General features: G+C 50.6%; 8 protein-coding genes across 8 annotated transcripts; 4 read left to right on the plus strand and 4 right to left on the minus strand.

The window, feature by feature from the left end:
• Nucleotides 1–1,283: 1,283 nt before the first annotated feature.
• CC77DRAFT_991061 (HET-domain-containing protein) lies at nt 1,284–3,390 on the plus strand. Its single transcript, XM_018536337.1, has one exon. It carries the CDS (start codon nt 1,438–1,440, stop codon nt 3,112–3,114), a length of 1,677 nt encoding a protein of 558 aa, XP_018385372.1. The 5' UTR covers nt 1,284–1,437; the 3' UTR covers nt 3,115–3,390.
• Nucleotides 3,391–5,232: 1,842 nt separating this feature from the next.
• CC77DRAFT_937176 (hypothetical protein) lies at nt 5,233–6,779 on the plus strand (the record flags this gene model as incomplete). The annotated part of the gene is made up of 2 exons (XM_018534538.1): nt 5,233–5,881; nt 5,932–6,779. The coding sequence occupies 2 exons, from the start codon at nt 5,233–5,235 to the stop codon at nt 6,777–6,779; spliced, it is 1,497 nt and encodes a 498-aa protein (XP_018385373.1).
• A 1,565-nt stretch (nt 6,780–8,344) lies between these two features.
• CC77DRAFT_991065 (ribosome biogenesis GTPase-like protein Lsg1) lies at nt 8,345–10,871 on the minus strand. The gene is made up of 2 exons (XM_018536338.1): nt 10,539–10,871; nt 8,345–10,431 (listed from the first exon to the last, which is right to left on the minus strand). Exons 1-2 carry the CDS (start codon nt 10,677–10,679, stop codon nt 8,539–8,541), a joined length of 2,034 nt encoding a protein of 677 aa, XP_018385374.1. The 5' UTR covers nt 10,680–10,871; the 3' UTR covers nt 8,345–8,538.
• On the plus strand, nt 10,443–12,634 carry CC77DRAFT_146386 (Low temperature viability protein). Its single transcript, XM_018530285.1, has 2 exons — nt 10,443–10,950; nt 11,007–12,634. The coding sequence occupies exons 1-2, from the start codon at nt 10,931–10,933 to the stop codon at nt 12,463–12,465; spliced, it is 1,479 nt and encodes a 492-aa protein (XP_018385375.1). The 5' UTR covers nt 10,443–10,930; the 3' UTR covers nt 12,466–12,634.
• On the minus strand, nt 12,635–14,490 carry CC77DRAFT_146350 (phosphoglycerate mutase-like protein). Its single transcript, XM_018530284.1, has 2 exons — nt 13,661–14,490; nt 12,635–13,603 (listed from the first exon to the last, which is right to left on the minus strand). The coding sequence occupies exons 1-2, from the start codon at nt 14,268–14,270 to the stop codon at nt 12,804–12,806; spliced, it is 1,410 nt and encodes a 469-aa protein (XP_018385376.1). The 5' UTR covers nt 14,271–14,490; the 3' UTR covers nt 12,635–12,803.
• Nucleotides 14,491–14,710: 220 nt separating this feature from the next.
• Nucleotides 14,711–15,814, minus strand: CC77DRAFT_1031932 (PIG-P-domain-containing protein; the record flags this gene model as incomplete). Its single annotated transcript, XM_018526701.1, has 1 exon — nt 14,711–15,814. The coding sequence occupies one exon, from the start codon at nt 15,812–15,814 to the stop codon at nt 14,711–14,713; it is 1,104 nt and encodes a 367-aa protein (XP_018385377.1).
• Nucleotides 15,815–18,007: 2,193 nt separating this feature from the next.
• On the plus strand, nt 18,008–18,756 carry CC77DRAFT_1062287 (hypothetical protein; the record flags this gene model as incomplete). Its single annotated transcript, XM_018528506.1, has 5 exons — nt 18,008–18,115; nt 18,170–18,319; nt 18,369–18,532; nt 18,591–18,654; nt 18,706–18,756. The coding sequence occupies 5 exons, from the start codon at nt 18,008–18,010 to the stop codon at nt 18,754–18,756; spliced, it is 537 nt and encodes a 178-aa protein (XP_018385378.1).
• Nucleotides 18,757–19,386: 630 nt separating this feature from the next.
• On the minus strand, nt 19,387–20,041 carry CC77DRAFT_1072016 (hypothetical protein; the record flags this gene model as incomplete). The annotated part of the gene is made up of 2 exons (XM_018529148.1): nt 19,653–20,041; nt 19,387–19,601 (listed from the first exon to the last, which is right to left on the minus strand). Exons 1-2 carry the CDS (start codon nt 19,771–19,773, stop codon nt 19,387–19,389), a joined length of 336 nt encoding a protein of 111 aa, XP_018385379.1. The 5' UTR covers nt 19,774–20,041.
• Nucleotides 20,042–20,662: the final 621 nt, after the last annotated feature.

Consider the following 20,662-nt stretch of genomic DNA (forward strand, 5'->3'; position numbering starts at 1 on the left):
TGTGGCGGAGATGAAGAGTCCGCTTAGACGGAGTTATAGTAGTTTTGATGGGGGGTGTGGGGAGTGAGAAGGGGTGGGGTTGGGGATTGTGGTATGGCGTTTTTGGGGTGGTAGGGCTATGGGATGTATTGCGTATAGCGTGAGCAAGAGCGTTGTGGTATACGGATATAGTAACCACGAATATTTTCACGTCAAAACTTTCTTCCTAATTGAGCAGTTTGATAAAAGCTGTGAATTGTGGTTTCAAGTCTTTGAGCCTCCTACTAATACCTTCTGTTTTCCACTGTTCTACATCTTGATCACTTCTCTTGACCCCTCGTTATATGAACCACACACGTCTTTCTTAGCTGCTCTTTCCCAATCTGGTAGGTTTGTAACGGAGTGTCGATTACGGTACGCTCTTGCGATGGGCGCGCAGGGCGACCATGGCGACTACGGCTGCTAGAGCTACCGTGGCGATCAGGGAAACTGGGGCGAGGATGGCGAATATGGCGAATATGGCGAATCGAGCGAACGGGGCGCACACAGCGCGAGTATGGCTGCCGGCGCTGCGAGGGGGCGTCCGTGGCCAAAAGGGCCCTGGCTGTAATCGATAGTTTTACGGGACTTTCCTGATTGGGAAGTGTTTTTATCTGAACTATCGGTCGCGGTGGTTTCCACAACATCACAACATGTCTTTGGATTTTTGCAAACATGAATTATGCCCTATCCTTCTGACGGATAGTTGGCATTGTGATGTTAATTCCCAAGAGGTATCTAGGTAGGTTCTGATAAATGTACACAACGTAGTTCCTGGTGGGTTTTTTGTCCACTCTCTACCATGACCTCAGCTTCTATGACTTGCTCATCGATTTGCAATAAAGGAAAACGAGCGCTAGTCAGATATCTTCGAGTGCGGTAGCCCCAGCAAAGCCGTTGTTCGCTTTTGTGTTTACGATCTTCCCATCCTCTTTCGTCCCTTCACTTTTGTTACCAAACTCCGCATAACTTTCGTCCTTTCCAGACATGATGTATCCTAAGCAGGCAACATCCAGCTCTGGTCTGGATCTTAGTGAAACTCGCCACCTTACCAACACTGGTTGCGTGCTGAGAGGCTGGGGTCTGGATTAGGCAAGTTCCAAGGGTGTAGATTGAAGGAGCTTTGACAACATGTTGCCTGGAGGTCTGTGGGGGCCGAATCAACCCCCCGTCCGCGCTAAGAGTTGCAGTGCAGTGGAGGAGGTGGTGGTGGCGGCGGCGGGGTAAGAGGCAGGCGAATGCGATCAGCTTCGATCTCAACAACGGGCCTACTTCTCTCTTTCGAGTTTACCACCAAATGTAAAGGTACCCGCATATTATTCAAAGCTTTTCTGCTCCGCACGCGCAATCGCGCTCGGATGTTGGAGGTGCGTCAGTCCGAGCAGGTTGGTTGTCAGTACCCTAGTTGCCACCCTCGCCATGCACCTTCTGCAGTACCAAGGCAATGACAACTTTCGGCTTGTCTATCGCGTTGATGAGAAAATACCGCCTTACGCTATCCTTTCGCACACGTGGGGAAATGAAGAGGACGAAGTTACCTTCCAAGACGTGATCAATAACACCTACACGAAGAAGAAGGGTTATCGGAAACTCCAGTTTTGTGCGAAACAGGCAGCTGTAGATGGTCTAGACTTCTTCTGGATCGATACATGTTGTATCGATAAATCTAGCAGCGCAGAGCTTCAAGAAGCTATTGGCTGCATGTTCCGTTGGTATAGGGACTCAGCAAAATGCTACGTATATCTTGAAGACGTTTCGAATGATTCATTCGAGTATTGGGACGATCATGAGCATGATTACTCGTTGCAATTCCAAGAGAGTAGGTGGTTCACCAGGGGATGGACACTCCAGGAGCTTCTTGCACCAAAAAACGTCAAGTTTTATACCAAACAAGGTGGTCTGATCGGAAGAAAGTCGGGCATGGTTGATTGGATCGCCGAAATCACGGGTATTCCTACGGAAGCTCTGCAGTTTACACCGCTGTCGCACTTTAGTATCGACCAGAGAATGAAGTGGTCAGAGGGACGGAAGACAACGCGTCAGGAAGATCTGGCCTATTCGCTACTAGGCATATTTGACATACAAATGACACTCTACTATGGTGAGGGCAGGGAAAGAGCGTTCGAGCGACTGGAAAGAAAGATAAGAAAATCTCAACACGTCGATGGCTCCAGACTTCAGCAACCAGAGCCCATCGCCCTTCGGTCTGACCATTTCGGATATGTTTTGCGTAGCTCCACAATGCTACACGAGACAGACTATCAGTACAGTCTTCTGATGGGCAATGACTCGAACGAGACCGGAAAGCCAGATCTATGTGCAGTGAAGAGAGGTGATACCAACTCTCAAAACCTTGAGGTCAACCTCCTCTACGGAGCTTACGATTACCAGAAATTCGTCCTCAGGATCGCGATACCGAATCTCACATCAATGCGAGAACATTGGACCATGGCCGGACAAATGAATCCTGGACCAATGGATTTCTTCCTCGCAGACTGGAGTGGCGATGGTACTTTGGATCTTGTCATGATCAAGAAGTCCTACACTGGTACACAAGTTCGTATATTTTCTAGTGCCGACAAGTTGCAGACAATATTATTTGAAGGTGAAACAAATCTCGGTAAAACGGACCATACATGGACTTTTGGCATGGGGAAATGGGGCGAGGGCGAAAAACCGGATCTGATAGCGATCAAGAAGTCCAATACTGTGACGAAGACCACCGAAGTGTACATTCTGAGAGGGGATGATTGCTTCAAGACCGTCAAACTGTACACTCAGACTGCCCTACACGAGACAGATTCGAAATGGGACTTTGTTGTCGCTGACTGGAATGGAGATGGAAAGCCTGATCTAGTCGCCATCAAAAAGAGCGAGACAGCTACCAAATGCACAGAGGTGCATGTGTTATCTGGGGCATCTTCGTTTAAAGAATTCAGCTTACGAGCGGAAACGCCGTTGTTCAAAAGCCACGGTCTATTCGAGTTTGCAGTAGCGGATTGGACTAGAAATGGAAAGTCGGATTTGATTGCATTCAAGAAGAGGGAAACCGCGACTGGTAACACAGAGGTGCGTGTCATGAGTCAGTTGGTCTAACATCGCTGGTATAAACCTTCAGAAGTACCGTAATGTACGCTCTATCTCAGCGAACTAAACCTACAAGAACACAGTTGGCCGTAGAGTCTGGCTGTGAGCGAGCGTCACATGATCGTCTCAACAAGGCGAATCGTACTGATTGGTGTTGATCGTAGCAACCTCTTAACTTTACTGCTGCCTGGAGCGATAGCACCAGCCAATCCGAACCCGTATGTTATGTATCTGTCGTGGTGAATTCTGAGAGAGGCAAGTTTTGTAAACACCGTTGATCAACACAAGAATCACAACGCTACAACACGTTGTCTGAAAGCTTGGAAATTCAAAGCTACAGACCAACAGCTCGTCCACGCCAAAAGTTGCATTGCGACAGCGCCCCATCATTGCCTAATATCACGTTATCGGTACATCCCTGCCGTCGCCCATGCGCAAAACCATCTGTGGACGGATTGTGACCACTCCGCGATAAAACATTGCAGTACACCATGAATTACATTGTCATCTAGTGTAGTAGTGACTTCGACTGTCCCGACTGTTCTTCGCTTTCCAGTCCGACCTTGTCCCTCCAGCTGCTCGCCTGTGCTAATAATTGCAGCGCACCGAACAAATCATCGCTGGCACAGTTGACTCTCTACTCTGCCAATAAAAATAGCGCTTTTTTGACCAACATGTGTGTTATCAAGCCGTTTTGCAAGGCCAGAATTCAACCTCGCATCTCTTCCATCTGTTCTTCTGCGCTAGAAACGGCGTAGCAATACTTGACTTTGGTGCATGGCTCACTTCTCTGGCCCTTTGCTCGTACAGGGCTGGTACTCAGCCATCATCTTCCACCGAGTCCGCCCGGCTATGCTATAAATTGCATATTCATCATGTGCTCTGGTTAGTCCTTTGGGACTCGGCTGGTACCATGTCATACTGATCTTGTTTCCCAATCAGAGAAAAAAGCTGCTCACCGGCCTCGTTATTCTGCCTGCTTTCCTGCGCCAATAAACGTAGTGTACGACTAGCCTAGCATTACAGTAACGAGGCGCACTCCCAAAATGATTTCATCTACAAGAACAACGGTTGATGGTAGCTCGATATGCACAACGCCCTTTGCCCTGCTACTCTTCCACGCTAATATCTGTAGTTAAGAGTTAACCACACTCTCGGGGAGATCCACCCTGTGCAGGTAGCTCCACTGCGTGTAAGATCGCAGTGCAACCAACGCCAAGTCTTTCTATTTGCAGGAAGGACCTTCCCGACTGGGACAATTGTACAGGCACTAACATAACTTCCAACTCTTCATTGGTGCGTAGCGCACTTGCTTGGACTAAAGGCAAAGTGCTAAATCAGGCGTTAAGCATAATGGAACACGTGTTAAATCGATACTTTCCTGCAAGTTCTTGCGCCTCACCATCGGCTCTTCATCAGAAAGCGATACATGGCCGAGCCAGTGCAACTTCTCCGTCATTCGCTATGTCATCCAGGTTCTGAATCGCACATAACCTCTCTTTTTACAGAGTACTGTACCAGGTCTTGTGTATTAAGTTGTTGTGGGGTTTTCTTCAAGATATCCAAGCCACTTGGATGGCACACGGGCCGAGGCGGGGTCCCCGCATCTCTGAAAGATCACACCCCGGTGACCTTATTCTTATTGCATGCACTGCCACGATGGGTTCCATGCCAACACACTTAACAGATCTTCATTACATTCTTTGCAAGCTTCGTGAATAGGACTAGGCACCATACCCAGGTCATCAGATCGTACAGCTCACCGGTCGAGCTTTACATCCCGTGGTTCCGTTGTTATGCGAATGCCTCACCATTACCCAGGTCCCTACCTCAACATCCTGGGCTGAACACTCCCTTATGGTTCCAAATAGCTGCCAATTTGGTTGGCTGTTGTCACATCCACGCCTTATGCAGATTAATTCGCAACACCTTTTCCAGCTCAAAAGCTGGATGAGTGCTGCGCCTCCTGTTCTGCGCTCTCACCACGGGCGCATCGTTTGAGTGTGCGTTGGCCATGTATGGCCATGCCAGTAGACGATGGGTCACTGAAGTCAATATTTATTGATAAAGAAGCGTCAGCATCGCAACATCTCTACTTGCCTACAAACAATTCCAATGTCGATCCCTATGAATCCAACCTATGCCCAGTACGTCGATGCACAGATACCACACAATTCCTGTCTCAAGAGACTGGCCGAGTTTCTTCATGGCTTGGATGGAAATCAGATCCATCCAACGAAAATTTCTAGCGTTGATTTCTCAAAGAGCGGCTGTCAAAACCTGCAGTCGTGGACATTCCATGCAAAAGGTGGCTTCTATTACACTGCACCATCAAGAGGCTCAGCGACACTACAACCTTCAGAGGAAGAGAAGTTGCATGACATGTTCAGCGTACCATATAATGTTCAAGGACGGATTGTAATAATTGAGGACATGGATCGGCACATTGCATCCTTTCTGGGTGCGCGATATGATATATCACCCTTCTTCTTCGCCAATCATCTGGACAACAGCTTTTCCGACTTTGAAGAACGACCTCCACTCGCCTCACTAACTATTCCCTCGATCCATTGCAAGGGGGACAGTATACATCTCCACTATCGACGAGTTATTGATCTTGGGACCACCACATGTCAATCATTGCACCAAATGTGCACGGATAGTAATGTATCACGATCGGTCAAGGTGACACCGCAGATCTCGGCCCGCTCGCTGGGTTGGGCTCGTAGTTGTTGCTCAATGATGAAGAAGCGGATATCCAAAGACCAATGGATATGTAAGACATTTCCCTTATCCTATCCTTCACGCGACTAACAACTGATTCAGGCTTGGTTTTCATCGATCCCACGAATGCAAAAATCCGTCCTAAGAAAGGATCGCATACAGCCTACCTGGAGCAAATTCCCATACATGGTGGACCGAAACTGGAGTTGGGCATGACTGAGTTCTCCCAATGGAAAGAGAATAACTTTAATCCGTCAGCAGCTGATCATGTGGTGAGACTAACAGCAAATCGAGCCTCACAAATTACCGACGAGCCATCATTGAGGGATATACTTGTACAGTGTTTTCGACAACCATCTCCAGATTTTGATGAACAAGACCCATCGCTTCTGAGCTTAGCATACTATCCCATTCAAATCGTCATCTCGGAGTGGAACTTCTACACAATGCTGCTCAGCCGCTATGTAAAGCACTACGAGTACGCCATCATCTCATCTGAGGCAAGCGTCCAACTATCCAATCTTGAGGAACTCCTCCCATGGCGCAGGCGCTGTGTGCGAAGTCAACAAAGGCTACATCTCCTCTACGTTTTCATCGACTCTCATCTTCAAAACTCTCGCAATGAGGAACTCAAACGTATCTGGAAACCCATACTTCAGGATATCAACCATTTTTCTTCGCAGATCGGTGACTGGGCATCATTTCTGGGTTCGATGGTCACACAACTTGATACACATCAAGCCCTAGTAGAAGCACGCAGCGTGAGGCGCTTTACATATGTAGTTCTGGCGTTCACAGCCTTGAGTCTGGTTACGAGTATTTTCAGTATGACGGATGAAGTCCTTCCGTGGGGCAGCCGGTTTTGGATCTATATCGTTATCGCTGTACCTTTCACGTTTTTTGTTCTGCTAGGATATTTTACTCTATCCAAAAATTTAGGTCGAGCGTAGGCGTAGAGCGCTACGGTAACGGAGATACAATGATAGTTAGCAAGCAAGCTCAGCCTCGCGTCAATCTCCTCCAGGCTAAGAATTGCAGTGCAACGATTGTACCGCACTCAACATAGCATACAAGGCTAGCCTTCAGCCTTGTTTCTTTGGCATTAGCTGTTCCTCTACGCTAGAGATTGCAGTGCAACCCCACTCAGTGTCGGAACGACACATTGTCCCGATTTCGGTAAACCATACCGCATTAGGGAGGTCGCTCGCTCCTGTACTGCACGTTCTAATGTAAATGTACAGCACAATAAGTGGAATGGTCAACTGCATGTCACCTGGACATCTTTGCCCATCAGCCTTACCATCAATTTGCGCTGCGATCTTCAGCGTTAACCAAGGGCTACATGGCCGGGCTGCGTGTGTATATAGTGATTGTTGTTTCTTGCTTCTACAAAAGATAGCATAAGGGGGTTTATTGGTTGTGAAACCGTTCAACATCGGTGCTGGGGGCTGATGGCGGACCTTTTTACAGCAATCCTTAGCGCAGAGGGGCAGATAGATCACAAACTTTACGATAAACTTGGAAGGGCTAGACGAACAAGACATCATAGCCTGGAGGAAAGGTCACAAGGAAGCCTTGTACCAAAGGATTCATCAAAATTCCCAACACCACCCTAACATGTCTGCTAGTCGTACTCGCCAATCGTCCATTGCCGAGTCCTGGTCATACGCCCCTCTACTTCTAGTCATTTGTATTCGCTAAGAGTTGCAGTGTAAGAGGGCTCTGTGCAGTCCATTTCAATCTATGAGCAGTACAGGGCAAGGTGTTCTTTAACGCTAGGAGTTGCAGTGCACTCAGCTCACAGAGTAGAAGCTGAGCTCCAGTGTTTTCGGTCAACACACGGGCTTATTGTTGGTTGGATCCCTGCCGTCGGTCATGCACATAACCACTTGTAGATGGATCATGGCCGCTCGTCTGCGCTAAAGATTGCAGTGCAGTGGGATGTTGGCTAGATGTAATTTCTTTTGAGCACAAGGCTGATTTTCAGCCTTGTACGCTCGCACCCAATGAAGCTGACCTCAAAGCTCGTTCCCTTGGCTCTGGCTGTTCCTCCACGCTAAGAATTGCAGTGCACTTACAGTCTGGAGACAAAGGACGGCTATGTGAACTTTCATTGGTTAAACAGTTGCCACTTCACATCTGCCTTCAGTGATATCCGATCTTGGAATAGTCTACCACGACATGGACGCAATCTGTGTCGGCGCTGACCAGGAACCGCGTCCGAGAAGACCTCTGCATCGGGTGTATTCAATTCCATGATGTGTTGGGCGCAGCGTAGCCTACTACGAGGGAATGGTCAAGCCCACAGGCATTACAAGCCACCCACAGAGCCATCTCCTCTTGATCGCATGATGCTAGTCAGACAGGGTCTTCTAAAAGTATGGCACGAGCCTTTTTTTTTTATCATGAACGAAACATCCGCCACCGCCACCCTATCGTCAATCTTTGATCACGTGCATAGTTCCCCGATCCATATACCCACTTTCACAAGCCAGAAGCAACGGCACAAGATTTAATAACGAAACTTTTATATTCTATGCATCGAAATCCCGGTATATCATCCCAAAGTCAGATACCAAAAAAACGCCAATCATGCATTCATAACCTTCCCGTTCCCCCACATCCACTCTTCCATCACATCAACCATCTTCCTTGACAAATCTTCTTCTCCATCTCTCACTCTCTCTCACACATACACACAAACACCATCTAATCAACATACTCACTCCTCACCTTCTTCGCCCTCCTCTTATTCGCCTTGAAATGCTTCTTCCCCCCCATCATCGCCATCTCCTTAGGATCCACATCCTTCTCCAACGCCGCCATCATCTTCGCCTTCCTGCCACTCAGCTCCTTCCCTTGCTCACTATACTTGTAGTGAAACGGCTGGTTAACCTTAGCCATCCCTTGTCCCGGGCCAAAAAACCGCTTATCCATGCGCTGCGTCTTTGCACCTTGGACGGGTATGCCACCGCCGTCGAGCTCGTCGTCCATGAGTGACATGTTGTCGGCCTCGGGTCCGGCAAGGGAATGGTTACCAGGGAGGTTGGCGAGAGGGTGGTGGCGGCGCTTGGCGGGGAGGTGATTTACGTCGTAGAGTTCGCGGTTGAAGTGCTTGGGGTCTAGCGGGGGATCGGTGGGTGGGGGATGGCAGAAGAGGATCTTGCCCTTGACGTAGTCCTTGAGGATGTAGCGTGCGGCTCGGGACTCATCTGGTTGACCGAGACCTTGTGTGGAGAAACCTCGGGCAATGGCGTAGGCGCGGAGGACTTCGTCAGAGGTCAGAATGCCGGTTCCACCTTCTTCGATTGGTCGGGGGTGGATCTTCATTCCGTAGAGGGCCTCGAGGAAAGGTTGTGGGATGCGGCGTGCAACAAGACCGGCGGGACCAGTGTACTCGCGGAGTTGGTCGATTGGCAATACACCAGCACATACGAGTTCGGCTTTGGTTGTTGCAAAGTTGGGGAACACTAGACCGGGGCAATCACACAGGACAACCTTCTCACTGAGATGGATAGTTTGGAAGTGCTTGGTCTTTCCGGGTGTGGCGGACACAGACACCTTCTTCGCACCGATCAAGGCGTTGATGGTGGACGACTTTCCGACGTTGGGGTAACCGACCAGACCAATTGACGTCTTTCGCGGCTCACCGTTGGGTCCGGTGTCGACATCGGGCGCATGTTGGAGGAACAGGGCTTCAAGATCCTCAGTTGTCAGTATCCGTGTGCGCTCGTCGCCATCAGCCTCTGATCGGCTTGCGCCGGGTACATCGACGGTCTCTTCGTCCACCCACTGTTCCTTCTCCTCTTGCTTGTCTTGCAGATTGATCTTTTTGGCTTCCTTGGCGAGCGCATCAGCCTCTTCTTCTGAATCCTCTCCCATACCATCGTCGGTCAGCAACTCATCCGAGTCGATATCATCGTCTGACTCGTCGTCCTCGACAAGTCCAGCTCGGGCTTCGTTGATCTCCTTGGCGAGTTCAGCCGAGAAGAACTTGTAGTTGATGCCCGCTTCGGTGAAGTAGTCGGCCCAGGCTTTTCGCTGCTCCAGCGTCATCATATCGGCCTTGTTGACCAGCAACAGGTTGTTCTTCTTGGGATCCACCTCCTTGACATAGTCTTCCAAGTCCTCGGATCGGAACATGAGCGGGTTTCGAGCGTCCACAATCTGCACAATCAGATCCGACCGTTCGATAACTCGCCACAACTGCCTCCAAACCTCGAGATTGCGCTCAAAGGGTGTCAGGAGGAGGTCGTTGTTCTCTTGTAGCTCAGCCAAGCCTCTCCGCCATTGTAGTAAGGACGCCCTCTCCTTCTCGTCCAGCTCTTGCGGCGTAGTGTCCTTGTCCCAACGAGGTCGCCTTGGTACAGTCAACCTGTTCTTGTTCTCCTTGTGCCTCTTTGTGGCATTGCGCTCCTCGAGTGGCGAGAGGAGGTATGGGTTCTTCTGGTCCTTGTGAATGATCTTGACGTTGTTCATCTTCTCGGCGGTGAAGTCGGTGCCTGCCAACTCTGCAGTGGAAAGAAAGTCGTCGAGAGCGCCTTGTTCGGTGACGGACCGCATCTTCATGTACGACGCTTCCTTCTTCTCGTTCGTGATGTACTGTGAATGTTAGTATGGGTCTTATTACGTGTTCGATCGGACGCCTCTCAAGACATTGCGCATTGTGACTACAAGCGCGCAGATGTTTGGCTGCGTAGGTAACATACCTTCTCACCATTCTGACCTGTTCGCTCGATACCCGCATTGAAGTTGCCCTTTCGCAGATTATCGCCCTTTCCCTTTGAGAACCTATCGTTCATCAGGCTGTTGCCCAGCCCGACGCTCTTCTTGGATTTGGCGAGCACCATGTTTGCGGTCAAAAGTGTGTTTTGTGTGGTTGTGGTGGGTGTTTCTGACCCAATAGAGGGGTGAGTGGAAAGAGAAAGTTGCGACGGGAGTTGCCCCACCACGTCATTCACGGGCTGCCCTCGCCTAAATTATTTTTCTGAGCGCCCGACGCCAAAAGACCCTTTGTAAGCGCTTTCCCCAGACTTCCACCGCAACCAACAACTCGCCACTGCCTCGAACATCATTGGGACGAGTCACAAAACCCGCCAAGATGCCTCGCCGACAGTTCATGTAAGGAGAGAAATTTGGGTGCGCAACCAGAAAGTACCCCGCTAACCCCGCGACAGCGATAAGAAGAACGCGACAAACTTTCGTCTCGTCCACCGCGCCCAAAATGACCCGCGGATCCACGACGAAGATGCCCCGCAAATGGTCTTCGCTGAGACCAGCGCACCCAACCAGCGCGAAGAGGACCAGCCCGCTGGAAGTTCACGTGCGTCGCAATACTCGTCCGTGACGGGACGCAGCGCAATCAAGTCCAGGCGCGACCTAGAGAGCGAATATGGCGACAAAGTACGGAAAAACGAGGGCGAAGCGGCCAACTATGGCATCTACTACGACGACAGCAAATACGACTACATGCAACACATGCGCGACCTGGGCTCCGGCGGCGGCGATGCATACTTTGTCGAAGCCAAAGCCGAGAAGAAGGGAAAGCAGAAGATGGATTTGGCCGACATGCTGCGCGACGCCTCACTGAGCGACAGCAGAAGCCAGGCCGACCTCAGCGTGAGCAGCAACATCAGCAGTGTGAGCGACTTTTTTGGCGAAGACATGGCACCCTCAGAGTTCGTCCGCAAAACCACGTACCAAGACCAACAAAACATCCCCGACGCCCTCAGAGGATTCCAGCCAGACATGGACCCGCGCCTGCGCGAAGTGCTCGAAGCGCTCGAAGACGAAGCCTACGTCGAAGACGACGAAGACATCTTCAACGACCTAACCCAAGACGGCTACGAAGTCGACCAACGAGAATTCGAGTCGACAGACTTTGACAACGCGGGAGACGACGACAGAAACCCCATGGACCGTTTCCTCGACGGCGACGACGACGCAGGCTGGGAATCCGATGACACAGTCAAAGCGCCTTCCCCCAGACAAAAGCCCGCCAGTGGCGAGATGCCCGCGCCAGACGAAGCACCCGCCCCAGCCGACGCAGCCGACCTCGCCTACCTAGACGAATTCAAGAAGTTCAAACAAGACGTCAAAGCCGCCAAACCCCAGAACAACAACGATGCCGCCAACAGAGGCATCCCCGACAACCAGTCCTTCATAACAGGCGCTTCAGGCCTTACTTCAGGCGGCCGCCACAAGAAGCGAAAAGGCGCAAAGACATCTACGTCTGGCTACTCCATGTCTAGTTCTGCGCTCCACAGGACCGAAGGACTTACCTTGCTGGACCAGCGCTTCGACAAGATTGAAGAAGAGTATGCTGACGATGGATTCGGGAATTACGATGACATGCCTGATGATGCGTCTATGGTCAGCGGAATGAGCAAGATGAGCAAAATGTCCGGTATGAGTGGTATGAGTGCGTGGTCGAGTTCAGAGGCGCCCCCGCTGCGTAGCGATTTCGATAGCATCATGGATGACTTCTTGGGCAACCATCATAGTGTGGGTAAGAGTGGACGCAGGGTTAAGAAGGGTAAGCAGCAGAGTGGGCTGGAGCAGTTGGAGGAGGTGAGGAGGGGGCTTGGGGCGCCGAGGGTGAAGCCGCAGGATAAGTTTAGTGTGTTGAGGGCTTGAGGTGTGGGGGATTTGAGCTAGCTCTTGGTGACTTGTTTTTTTTTTCATTCGTGCTGAGAAGGATGTTATGATGGGTTATGAATGTATGCATTTGTTGGCGTTTAGGCGGGGTCGGGAAAAAGGGAATAAGGATTAGACAAAGGCTGGGATCATGTTATACCCATATCACAAGTATACAGTGGAACGAGAATTTAGACTTGACGTTCATAACTTCATTCGTTGATATCATTCAAGTCGTGACTGCTCTCGCACATCCAATCACATCATCCTCAATCTCCCTCACACCAAACCATCCCTTTCCCCTTCACCTCCTCTCTCTACCTGCACAGTATCTCAACCTAAGCCTTAGGCTCAACACTTGCGCCCGCAACACCCCTCTGAAGCGCCTTCTTGCTAACCAGCCTGAACCCACCCACAAGCATGAGCAGCGCCAAGCTACCCAGCACAACCGCCAACGTAACAAACGCACCAATAACACCACCAATAGCAGGTGAGATATCGCTTCCACTGCCACCGCTCTGCTGCGAAGCGCTCGCATCACCGTTGTTAACAAACGCCGCGCAAGAACCCGCCGTGTTGCCACACTTGTCACACCACTGCTCGGTAGAGCCAATAGCAAACTCCTTGAGCTTATCCTGGAAAGTAGACCAAGACACAGCGTTATCACTGCCGCCAAAGAGGGGGTACACAGCCGGCTCGCTGGCGTTGCTCGCCGTGCCATTGTGGAACAAGAATCGTACTTGCAAGTCGTCTCCGCTGGGGAATCCAGAGTCGACGTTGGCGTTGGTGAAGAGCTCAAAGACCATGGAGCTCGCGTAGTCGACGACGCCGGTGAAGTCGTCAGATACCTTGGGCAGGTCTGCGAGACCGAAGAAAGACATGAAGGTGGCGTAGGCGCCGAATTGGATGCCGAATTTCTTGGCGCCAGAGGTGCTGATGATGTTGTTCATGTAAGAGAGGACCTCTCCGGCGAGTTGCATGCCGGCAACTGCGCGCATGTTGTCGCTGGCGTTGTAGGCAAGACCCCATTCGTGGGCGTTGGCGAGGGTGGCGATTTGGTGGAGGGTGGTGTTGGTCAAGGTGTCGTTGTTGGGGATGGAGCTGTTGTGGATCTCAGCCACGTGGATGGTGTCGTAGACTGTGGTTACATGTTAGTTTGGATTATGAATTGATACAGGCCTTGGTGAAGACATACCGACGTAGGCGTTCTTGAACGTCACCTGATCATCGGCCATGACACCGTTGATGGAGGGAATGAGGGAGGTGTAGAAGTCACCAGTGCTGGACGCAAGGTTCTTGTAGTCTGCACTGTCAAAGTAGGAGTTTGAGCTCGTCTTTGCGTTCTGGCAGCTCGACGCATCTTGCAGCCAGCCACTGTCCTCAGAGCCGGAACCAGTCTCGATGGTGTTGACGGGGATGAGCTGGTAGCCATCCATTGGCGCCTGCACGCTCTGGCCGTTGGCAAGTGTTGAGACAGTCTGGACCGGGGGGTACAGTCCCTGGAGGAAACCCATGGCTGAGTTCTGAAGAACATTGTCGACGGGTGCTTGAACCTGGAGCTGAGACAGCTTGACCTCATCCTCATTGATACCGCGGATCTTGGAGTCGCCGGACAGGTAACGTGAGCGGTAGTACTGGCCGGATGTGTAAACCTGCTCGTAACCGAGGGTAGTCAGGTTGGTGGGAGCAAGGGCCTTTGGAGTACGGTCACCATGGCGGTGGAAGATGTACGCTCCAAGAACGGTCTCAGCTGCCTCGGCGCCAGCGAGCATGGACAGAGCAGAAAGAGCAACAACAGACTTCATGATGGGCAATTGATGTGAAAGCTTGTCAACGAAGGAAGCTATTCACAAGAGCGAATGAAGCAAAACGAACCCAGTGCAAAGCGGCGAAACTCACGAGGCAGAGGTGGGATGGAGAAAGCAGTAAACAGCGGACGTCAAGGCATGACTTATACCAGCTATCTTCGCTGCATGCCCCGCTGAGTAAAGGAAATCAGCTCCGGAGTAAACAATAGCAGCTAGATAGCAAGAGTAATCACGTCCAATCCGAACAATCTCCAGCCCATGGTATAGCGGGGCACACGCATCGTGCTTTCCGAATCTCGCAGCTCGGGAGGGGCAGGTAGTAAGTGGGGGTTAGAGCGACCCACCCGCCGTGACAAGCTTTTTCCGCGCAACAGGCATCTCTGACCAAGAGTGACAGTCTGCGTGAATAAGTAATAGTCAGAATGACGATGGCTTGTTCACCCCTCGCTGCCGTACAATATCTCGCAAACGCCGCCGATTGGTACATCCATTACAGCGTCTGTCCCCGTGCTCCAGAACGCTTTCCAATCCACTTCTTCCGACGCGCTAAACTGATATGCCGAAAAAGAGCTTCGTCGACTGGGTGGTGCACTCGCTCTAGTACCTTTTTCCTTGTCTTTGCCGTGAAGTTTGTCGGTTACTAGCACCGGATCGCGTACAATTTGCCCAGTCATGCGATCGACAACGGCTATCTGCGCGCATTCATCGACGAGGTTCTCGCAGCTGCTCAGCGGTAGGGTGAGGTAGCGCGTGTTGTAGCTTGCTAGTGCAACATAGATGTAGATGACTAGCACGACCAGCCAGCACGGCACTGCGAGCGCCCACCACCGGTTAGGGTAGTAGTGAATTCCCATCTGATGCAGCATGGGAGCTGGCACATAGGCCCAGAGAATGTACATGAGGAAAGCGGCAGAGCTGCCTAGGTACAGGGCAAAGCCGTAATATTCGTACGTAGGTACTTTCGGCGAGGCCCGGGGTACGGTCGGAGCATGCCGTGCCGAACTAGCGAGGTTCGTAGGTGTGCTTGTGCCTGTTGTATGCGAGCCTGCTCTTGTGTATCCTTCTACGTCGGACGAGTCTGGTGTTGTAGGCCTCGAGGTTGGGCGGCTGAACGCGGGGCGCAGGAGCGATGTCAACGAGGGTGACGGCGGGAGAGGCGTAGGCGGCCTGTTGTAAAAGGGCGGAAAGAGTGCAGTCGCGGTATGTTGAGGGAGGTGACTGTACGATTTAGATGTGTACAACGGTCGAGATGTAGGCGGTGGCTCCTCGTCGTCCTCTTCGTCCTCGCTCGCTATATCCTCTACCGCGAACGAGTCTTCGTCTTCATCCTGATTGTCTTCTACAGACGCCGCCTCGGAGAGCGCGCTGTTCGATATCGGCGACAAGGGACTTGCTCCTGGTCGGGTTGCGGAGCGTGGAGGAGATGCCACAGTGTGGTCATCGCGACTTTGCCCATCGAATGACCCTAAAGTGGGTAGGTTAGGTGTCGATTTGGAGTAGAACCCCGAAGGAGCAGAGTCCCCTCTACTATGGGGCGGCATGTCGTTAAGGTGTAGTTTGGCGCAAAGTCCAGACGTACCTCATGCACTTATCGCGTGCTTGAGCCTCTCAATTACGCGTTCGCGCTAGCGGAACGATTCCGCATCAATCTGCCTAATGACATCTCACAATGTTCGAGGTCTGATAGTAACTGCAGTATGATCTAGTACGAACAAGAATATCACGTGCGTGTGAAGAGTCCTGCAGTGTATATTTGGCTCAGAGTCTCTATGGCTTGATGCTTATCATGAGGCTATTCTGGCCTGTGTTTCGCATCGTCATACTCTGATAGCAGACACCAGTATTTCTGAACTTCTATGTTAACGACTAAGGAAAGCCCAACAGAAGCATTTTTCTGAGTTCAACAGCTCTGTCGCTGTCACGATTTGAGACGAAGACATAAACGAGTCTGTGAGCCAAATACGTCATTGCAGCAGAGATGAAATGTCAGAAAGGGGTGTAGTATATGAAAACGTACCTGCTCTGCACTAAACAGAACCATCACGAGGCTTACCGTCGATCAGCTTGTCAAGAGATATGATTCGCGTATCATGTTCGTAAACTCGACGCTTGGTATTGCTCTTGACCGAGCGGCATTAGCTACATATTCCTTGGCGCTTGGCCAGAAAAAGGGCAACCGCAGCTTGTCATCCTACCCTTGACTATGGCGATTTCGATCTTCTCTTCGCAAAGCTCGCGACACTGCATAACATCATTGTTAAGATGCCCGTCCATGGAGCGAACACTCTTCCAGTATGTTGGCGCTTACCTTGTTTACAGCCCTCATCTCCACTGTGCTGCTCAACGGCAGTGTCTCAACTCATTCCAATCATGTTCAGCAAGATGGCACCTGCATCTCCGGAGGAAACTCTTAAACATGCTAGTATGAGCCTCATTCGGCACTCCACCTTGTCTTGGCCCACCGAATACTGCCATTGTCGTGTGGAGTGTTGTCTTCCAGTATTTTACGGGCGATTGGAATTGTTTCGGCGACCACTTCTTGGTACAACTCCGCTGCTTCGGGGGCTCAGCCACTGCGCTCCGAGTCAGAGTCTCCATCGCCAATCTTTCGTTTTTAAGCACTTCAGCATGTCGCTTGGTAGAGCCTCTACAGACAGCATAGTTATCATTATTGGAGCATCCGACTTGATCGTGGCTGTCGAATCCAGCTGGTTCCATCTTGTCTTCTTCAGTTTTTGTTCTACCTCAAAGAGCTCGGTTGGACAGTTAGGTACTACGCTAACATCGCTGCCTGACTAACAAGAGGGTACTGTCGCCTTTAGGTCTTACTACTACCCAAGGAGCGCCGCGACAGTCTAACCGCTAGCTAATCTCATATTGTTTCCTCTTTTGATCACCATCGTATCGCGAATCTGTAAAGAATAGGAGAGGCGATCTGCCTAGGGATAAACGTTATCCCAGAAGTGATCGAAATGTCGATCAGTACCCTGACCAGTAAGGAGGATAACGCCCGGCCTGACTTCGGCTTAGTCACTGCCTAGACTGCACTGCTACTGCTTACAACGCTTATTCTCAACTTGGCCTTCTATCCAGACTTCGTTAGCTGGCCAAGTTCAAGGAGAAGTTGGACGGGCTTATGGTGGAAGGGAAAGTGTTGAGAACAACGCTTCGAAGCTTACATTGTGACCAAGCATTGCCCTACTTCGGGACCAGCACCTATACGAGATGACAGAAAATCACGGACAACCACTGTCATTGCATTCTGTCAAACCTACGTAAAGGGCAGTTCTAGTGGTGAGTTAGCCATGAAGTCTAGCAACAGGCACCATTCTGAGATGGCTCATTTCTGGATCATTCTGAGAGATGCTACATACCTCGATCATTTGAGAAGGATGATTGTAGAATGGGGTTCGAGGTCCTGTTGTTTGAGTGCTTGGCTTGTAAGAAAAGAAGACCCACACACGAGGAGCTACACCGCGATGTTGCACGGTACAATTCGCAGTACGCCGACGGAGATTCATTCGGTGCTGATCGCAACAGTACACAACTTATCCGACACAGTATATACCTCATACAACTTACCCGACACGGTATAGACTCATACATCTTGCGAATAGTATAAGTATCACGGTCAGAGTCACTCATTTTCTAATCAGCGCCTTCTACATCATCTTCTTCAGCCAAGACTCTACTACCTTCACCTCACCCAAAGTATTCTCATACTTTCAGCCATCATGCGATTCTCTAAGATCAGCTGCTTGAGCGTTCTCGCTCTTACATCTTCGGCCATGGCCGCCGCTGACCCCGTCGTAAACGTCGAGGGATCGGTCGAGGTTGTCCCAGTAAGGACGGCCTGTTGAAGAAAATGGAGATTGCATAGGCTAACATGCAAAAAGGATGTCGTCGAGAAGAGACTTGCTCCTATCGCCATTGCGCTCATCAAGGTCATTGGAGGACAGCTTCTTGCAGGTGCTGCCAAGATCGCAGTCGACGCGACCAAGGCCCACCTTGAGGTTGAAAAGGCCGATTTCAACAACTTCGATGATGTAGGTCGATGCCTTGTATGAATTGTGCTCTGCTGACAAGTCGACCTAGGCTCGTGAGGCCTTCACCAAGTCGCTGAGCAAGGATCTCTACGAGAAGAGAGTAGCTGGTGTCAAGGGTGTGGCTTGCTACAACGGCCCCTATGCTTTCAGCTCAGGTGCCTCCTACGAGGGCCCCGTTACTGTCAAGTTCGAATGGGACATGTACAATACCGAGTAAGTTCAGTGCTCTTTTGCTAGCTGGAGAAATCCCATTCTAACAGTTCTCTACTAGCTACGACTGCTTCGAGATTAAGTCCGGTACCGCAATCAACAAGGGTGATGGAGGCTTCATCAACGTAAGTTCTATCCAACATCTATGTCAGACTTCGATACTAAGTAGTTCTTAGATTGCCTACTACGGTCAATGCCAGCATGCTGGTGCTGAATACCGCTGCTAAGCGCATTTTTGCTTGAATCACTTTTTAGGCGGTACCAGTAGCGGCAATCACAGGAAATGGAGAGATTATAGTTCAGTTCAGGCGTCGAAGTTAAACCTAGAAGCTCTTATGTTTTTATATCTTGAGAGCGGACAGTATAATGTTACAGTGTAGTCATTTTCAACCGTTCCCCAGAATGTGAACCAATGAATGTTACCGTACAAATCAGGCTTCCTCAGATTGACTCGAACGCAATTCTACACACTTGTGAGGTGTGGTTCTTCGTTAAGGAATGAAGTTGCGCCGATCCTGATTAGGTCTAGCGTAGATCCAGCACACGCTTAGCACCCGAGCTGAGTTCTAGGGAAGTAGCTCTTTGACACTTATCAAGCGACAACAGCAACCTCGAAGAACCGCGGCAAGTCCGGCATGTAGCAGAAGACCCATCTGTTCAACGAGAATTCACACTGCGCGCTATTGCGATGGCCGATGCGATCGAAGATGTGCGCGCCACGTCCACTGGTACTGGATTGACGCAGAGCGCCGCGCTGCTCCCGATTCCCGCAACGCGAGCCATGCTCACGCAGTACTATACAGCGCACGAGGGACATAGCGAGCGAAATGGCCACATGAATGTAGGCTTCGACCTGGTCATCTGTAGTGTGTATCTTTCCAAGGAGTCAGCGGAGTGCTCGAAGAGTCCGATCCACCATACCTACTTCTCATCGCCCAAGTTCCGCGATCCGCAAAGTGGGCATCCCTCTGGATGAGGATCAATGCCACAAGCGTATACTCCCTCCTAATCCAAACATATTGCGACGATTGTGGTTGAGGTGCTGTTGGTGTCCCTTCTACATCCAGTCGAGCTGTCTCTGTCAGCATGATCGCTGTTGCGTTCCACTGGCGTAGGTACCTACGCTGCTTCTTAGCGCGCAGTCGCCTCTGACGGAGTAGATGCGCAGCGAGCAGGATGAATATAGGCGTGCAGCTTGCGAAAAGAGCAAGCACGGAAATTGTGTTGTTTTTCGACCAAGTCATCGTAGGATGTGGGGGTTGTCAAGCGCGTCAAGGTAAGTATGATTGCTGGTCTGCTGGTTCACAGCGGTCTCTCGTGTCGAACATATCTATGAAGAGAAAAGCAGATTTCCAAGAGAGAATTCAAATTTCGGATTTGAAAGTCGATGTTAAGATTTCGAGGCTTCCAGATTTCGAAATTCCAGTCCGGCGTCGTAAGGCTTGGTTGTGTAGAATCAGAATTTGAATTCAGATTTGAACAATGCTGCTGGGGAAACCAGATTCTATACGCACACGCGCGCCAAGGGAATCTAATGCGCTGGCAGAAAATCAGGATTTCAGCTTCGCATCATGTATAAATGATACTGAGGATTTCGGATTCTTATTCGGGTGAGGTCAAGCGTGAAGAAATCTGATTTGAGCGAGGCTGAGAGTGCTGAAATCTGATTCAGGCGGGCGCAGTCATGGCGATCACGACGCATCAGCCACACGAGTAGGCTTCAAATCAGATTTCGTTTCATGGGGTTGCATACAGTCGTAAGCATCCTAGGCTGTTTTGGGCCAGCATGCATGAGTTGGGTGGCTGAATTCAGATTACGAACGCCACCTGGGCAGTGACATCACGTGCGTTCTCACAATAGATGCAGATGCCCCGCCTTCAGCCTGATCCCAAACATCATCTTTTTAATGAGATCGATAGCTCTGCTCATGCGGAAACATCTACGCGCATCAAGACCTCTTCATCTGCATCACTAATTTCCCCATCAAACATACCAATGGCGGACAGCAAGTACTCACAACGTATCCCGAGGGGGACGTGGGAGACGCACAAGCGCAATATCTTGCACCTGTACCTTTCGGAGAAAAGGCCCTTGATGACTGCGGGTGGAGTCAGGGATACGATGCTCTCAGA

The sequence above is a fragment of the Alternaria alternata genome (genome assembly GCF_001642055.1).
Source record: "Alternaria alternata strain SRC1lrK2f unplaced genomic scaffold CC77scaffold_12, whole genome shotgun sequence".
Lineage (NCBI taxonomy): Eukaryota > Fungi > Ascomycota > Dothideomycetes > Pleosporales > Pleosporaceae > Alternaria > Alternaria alternata.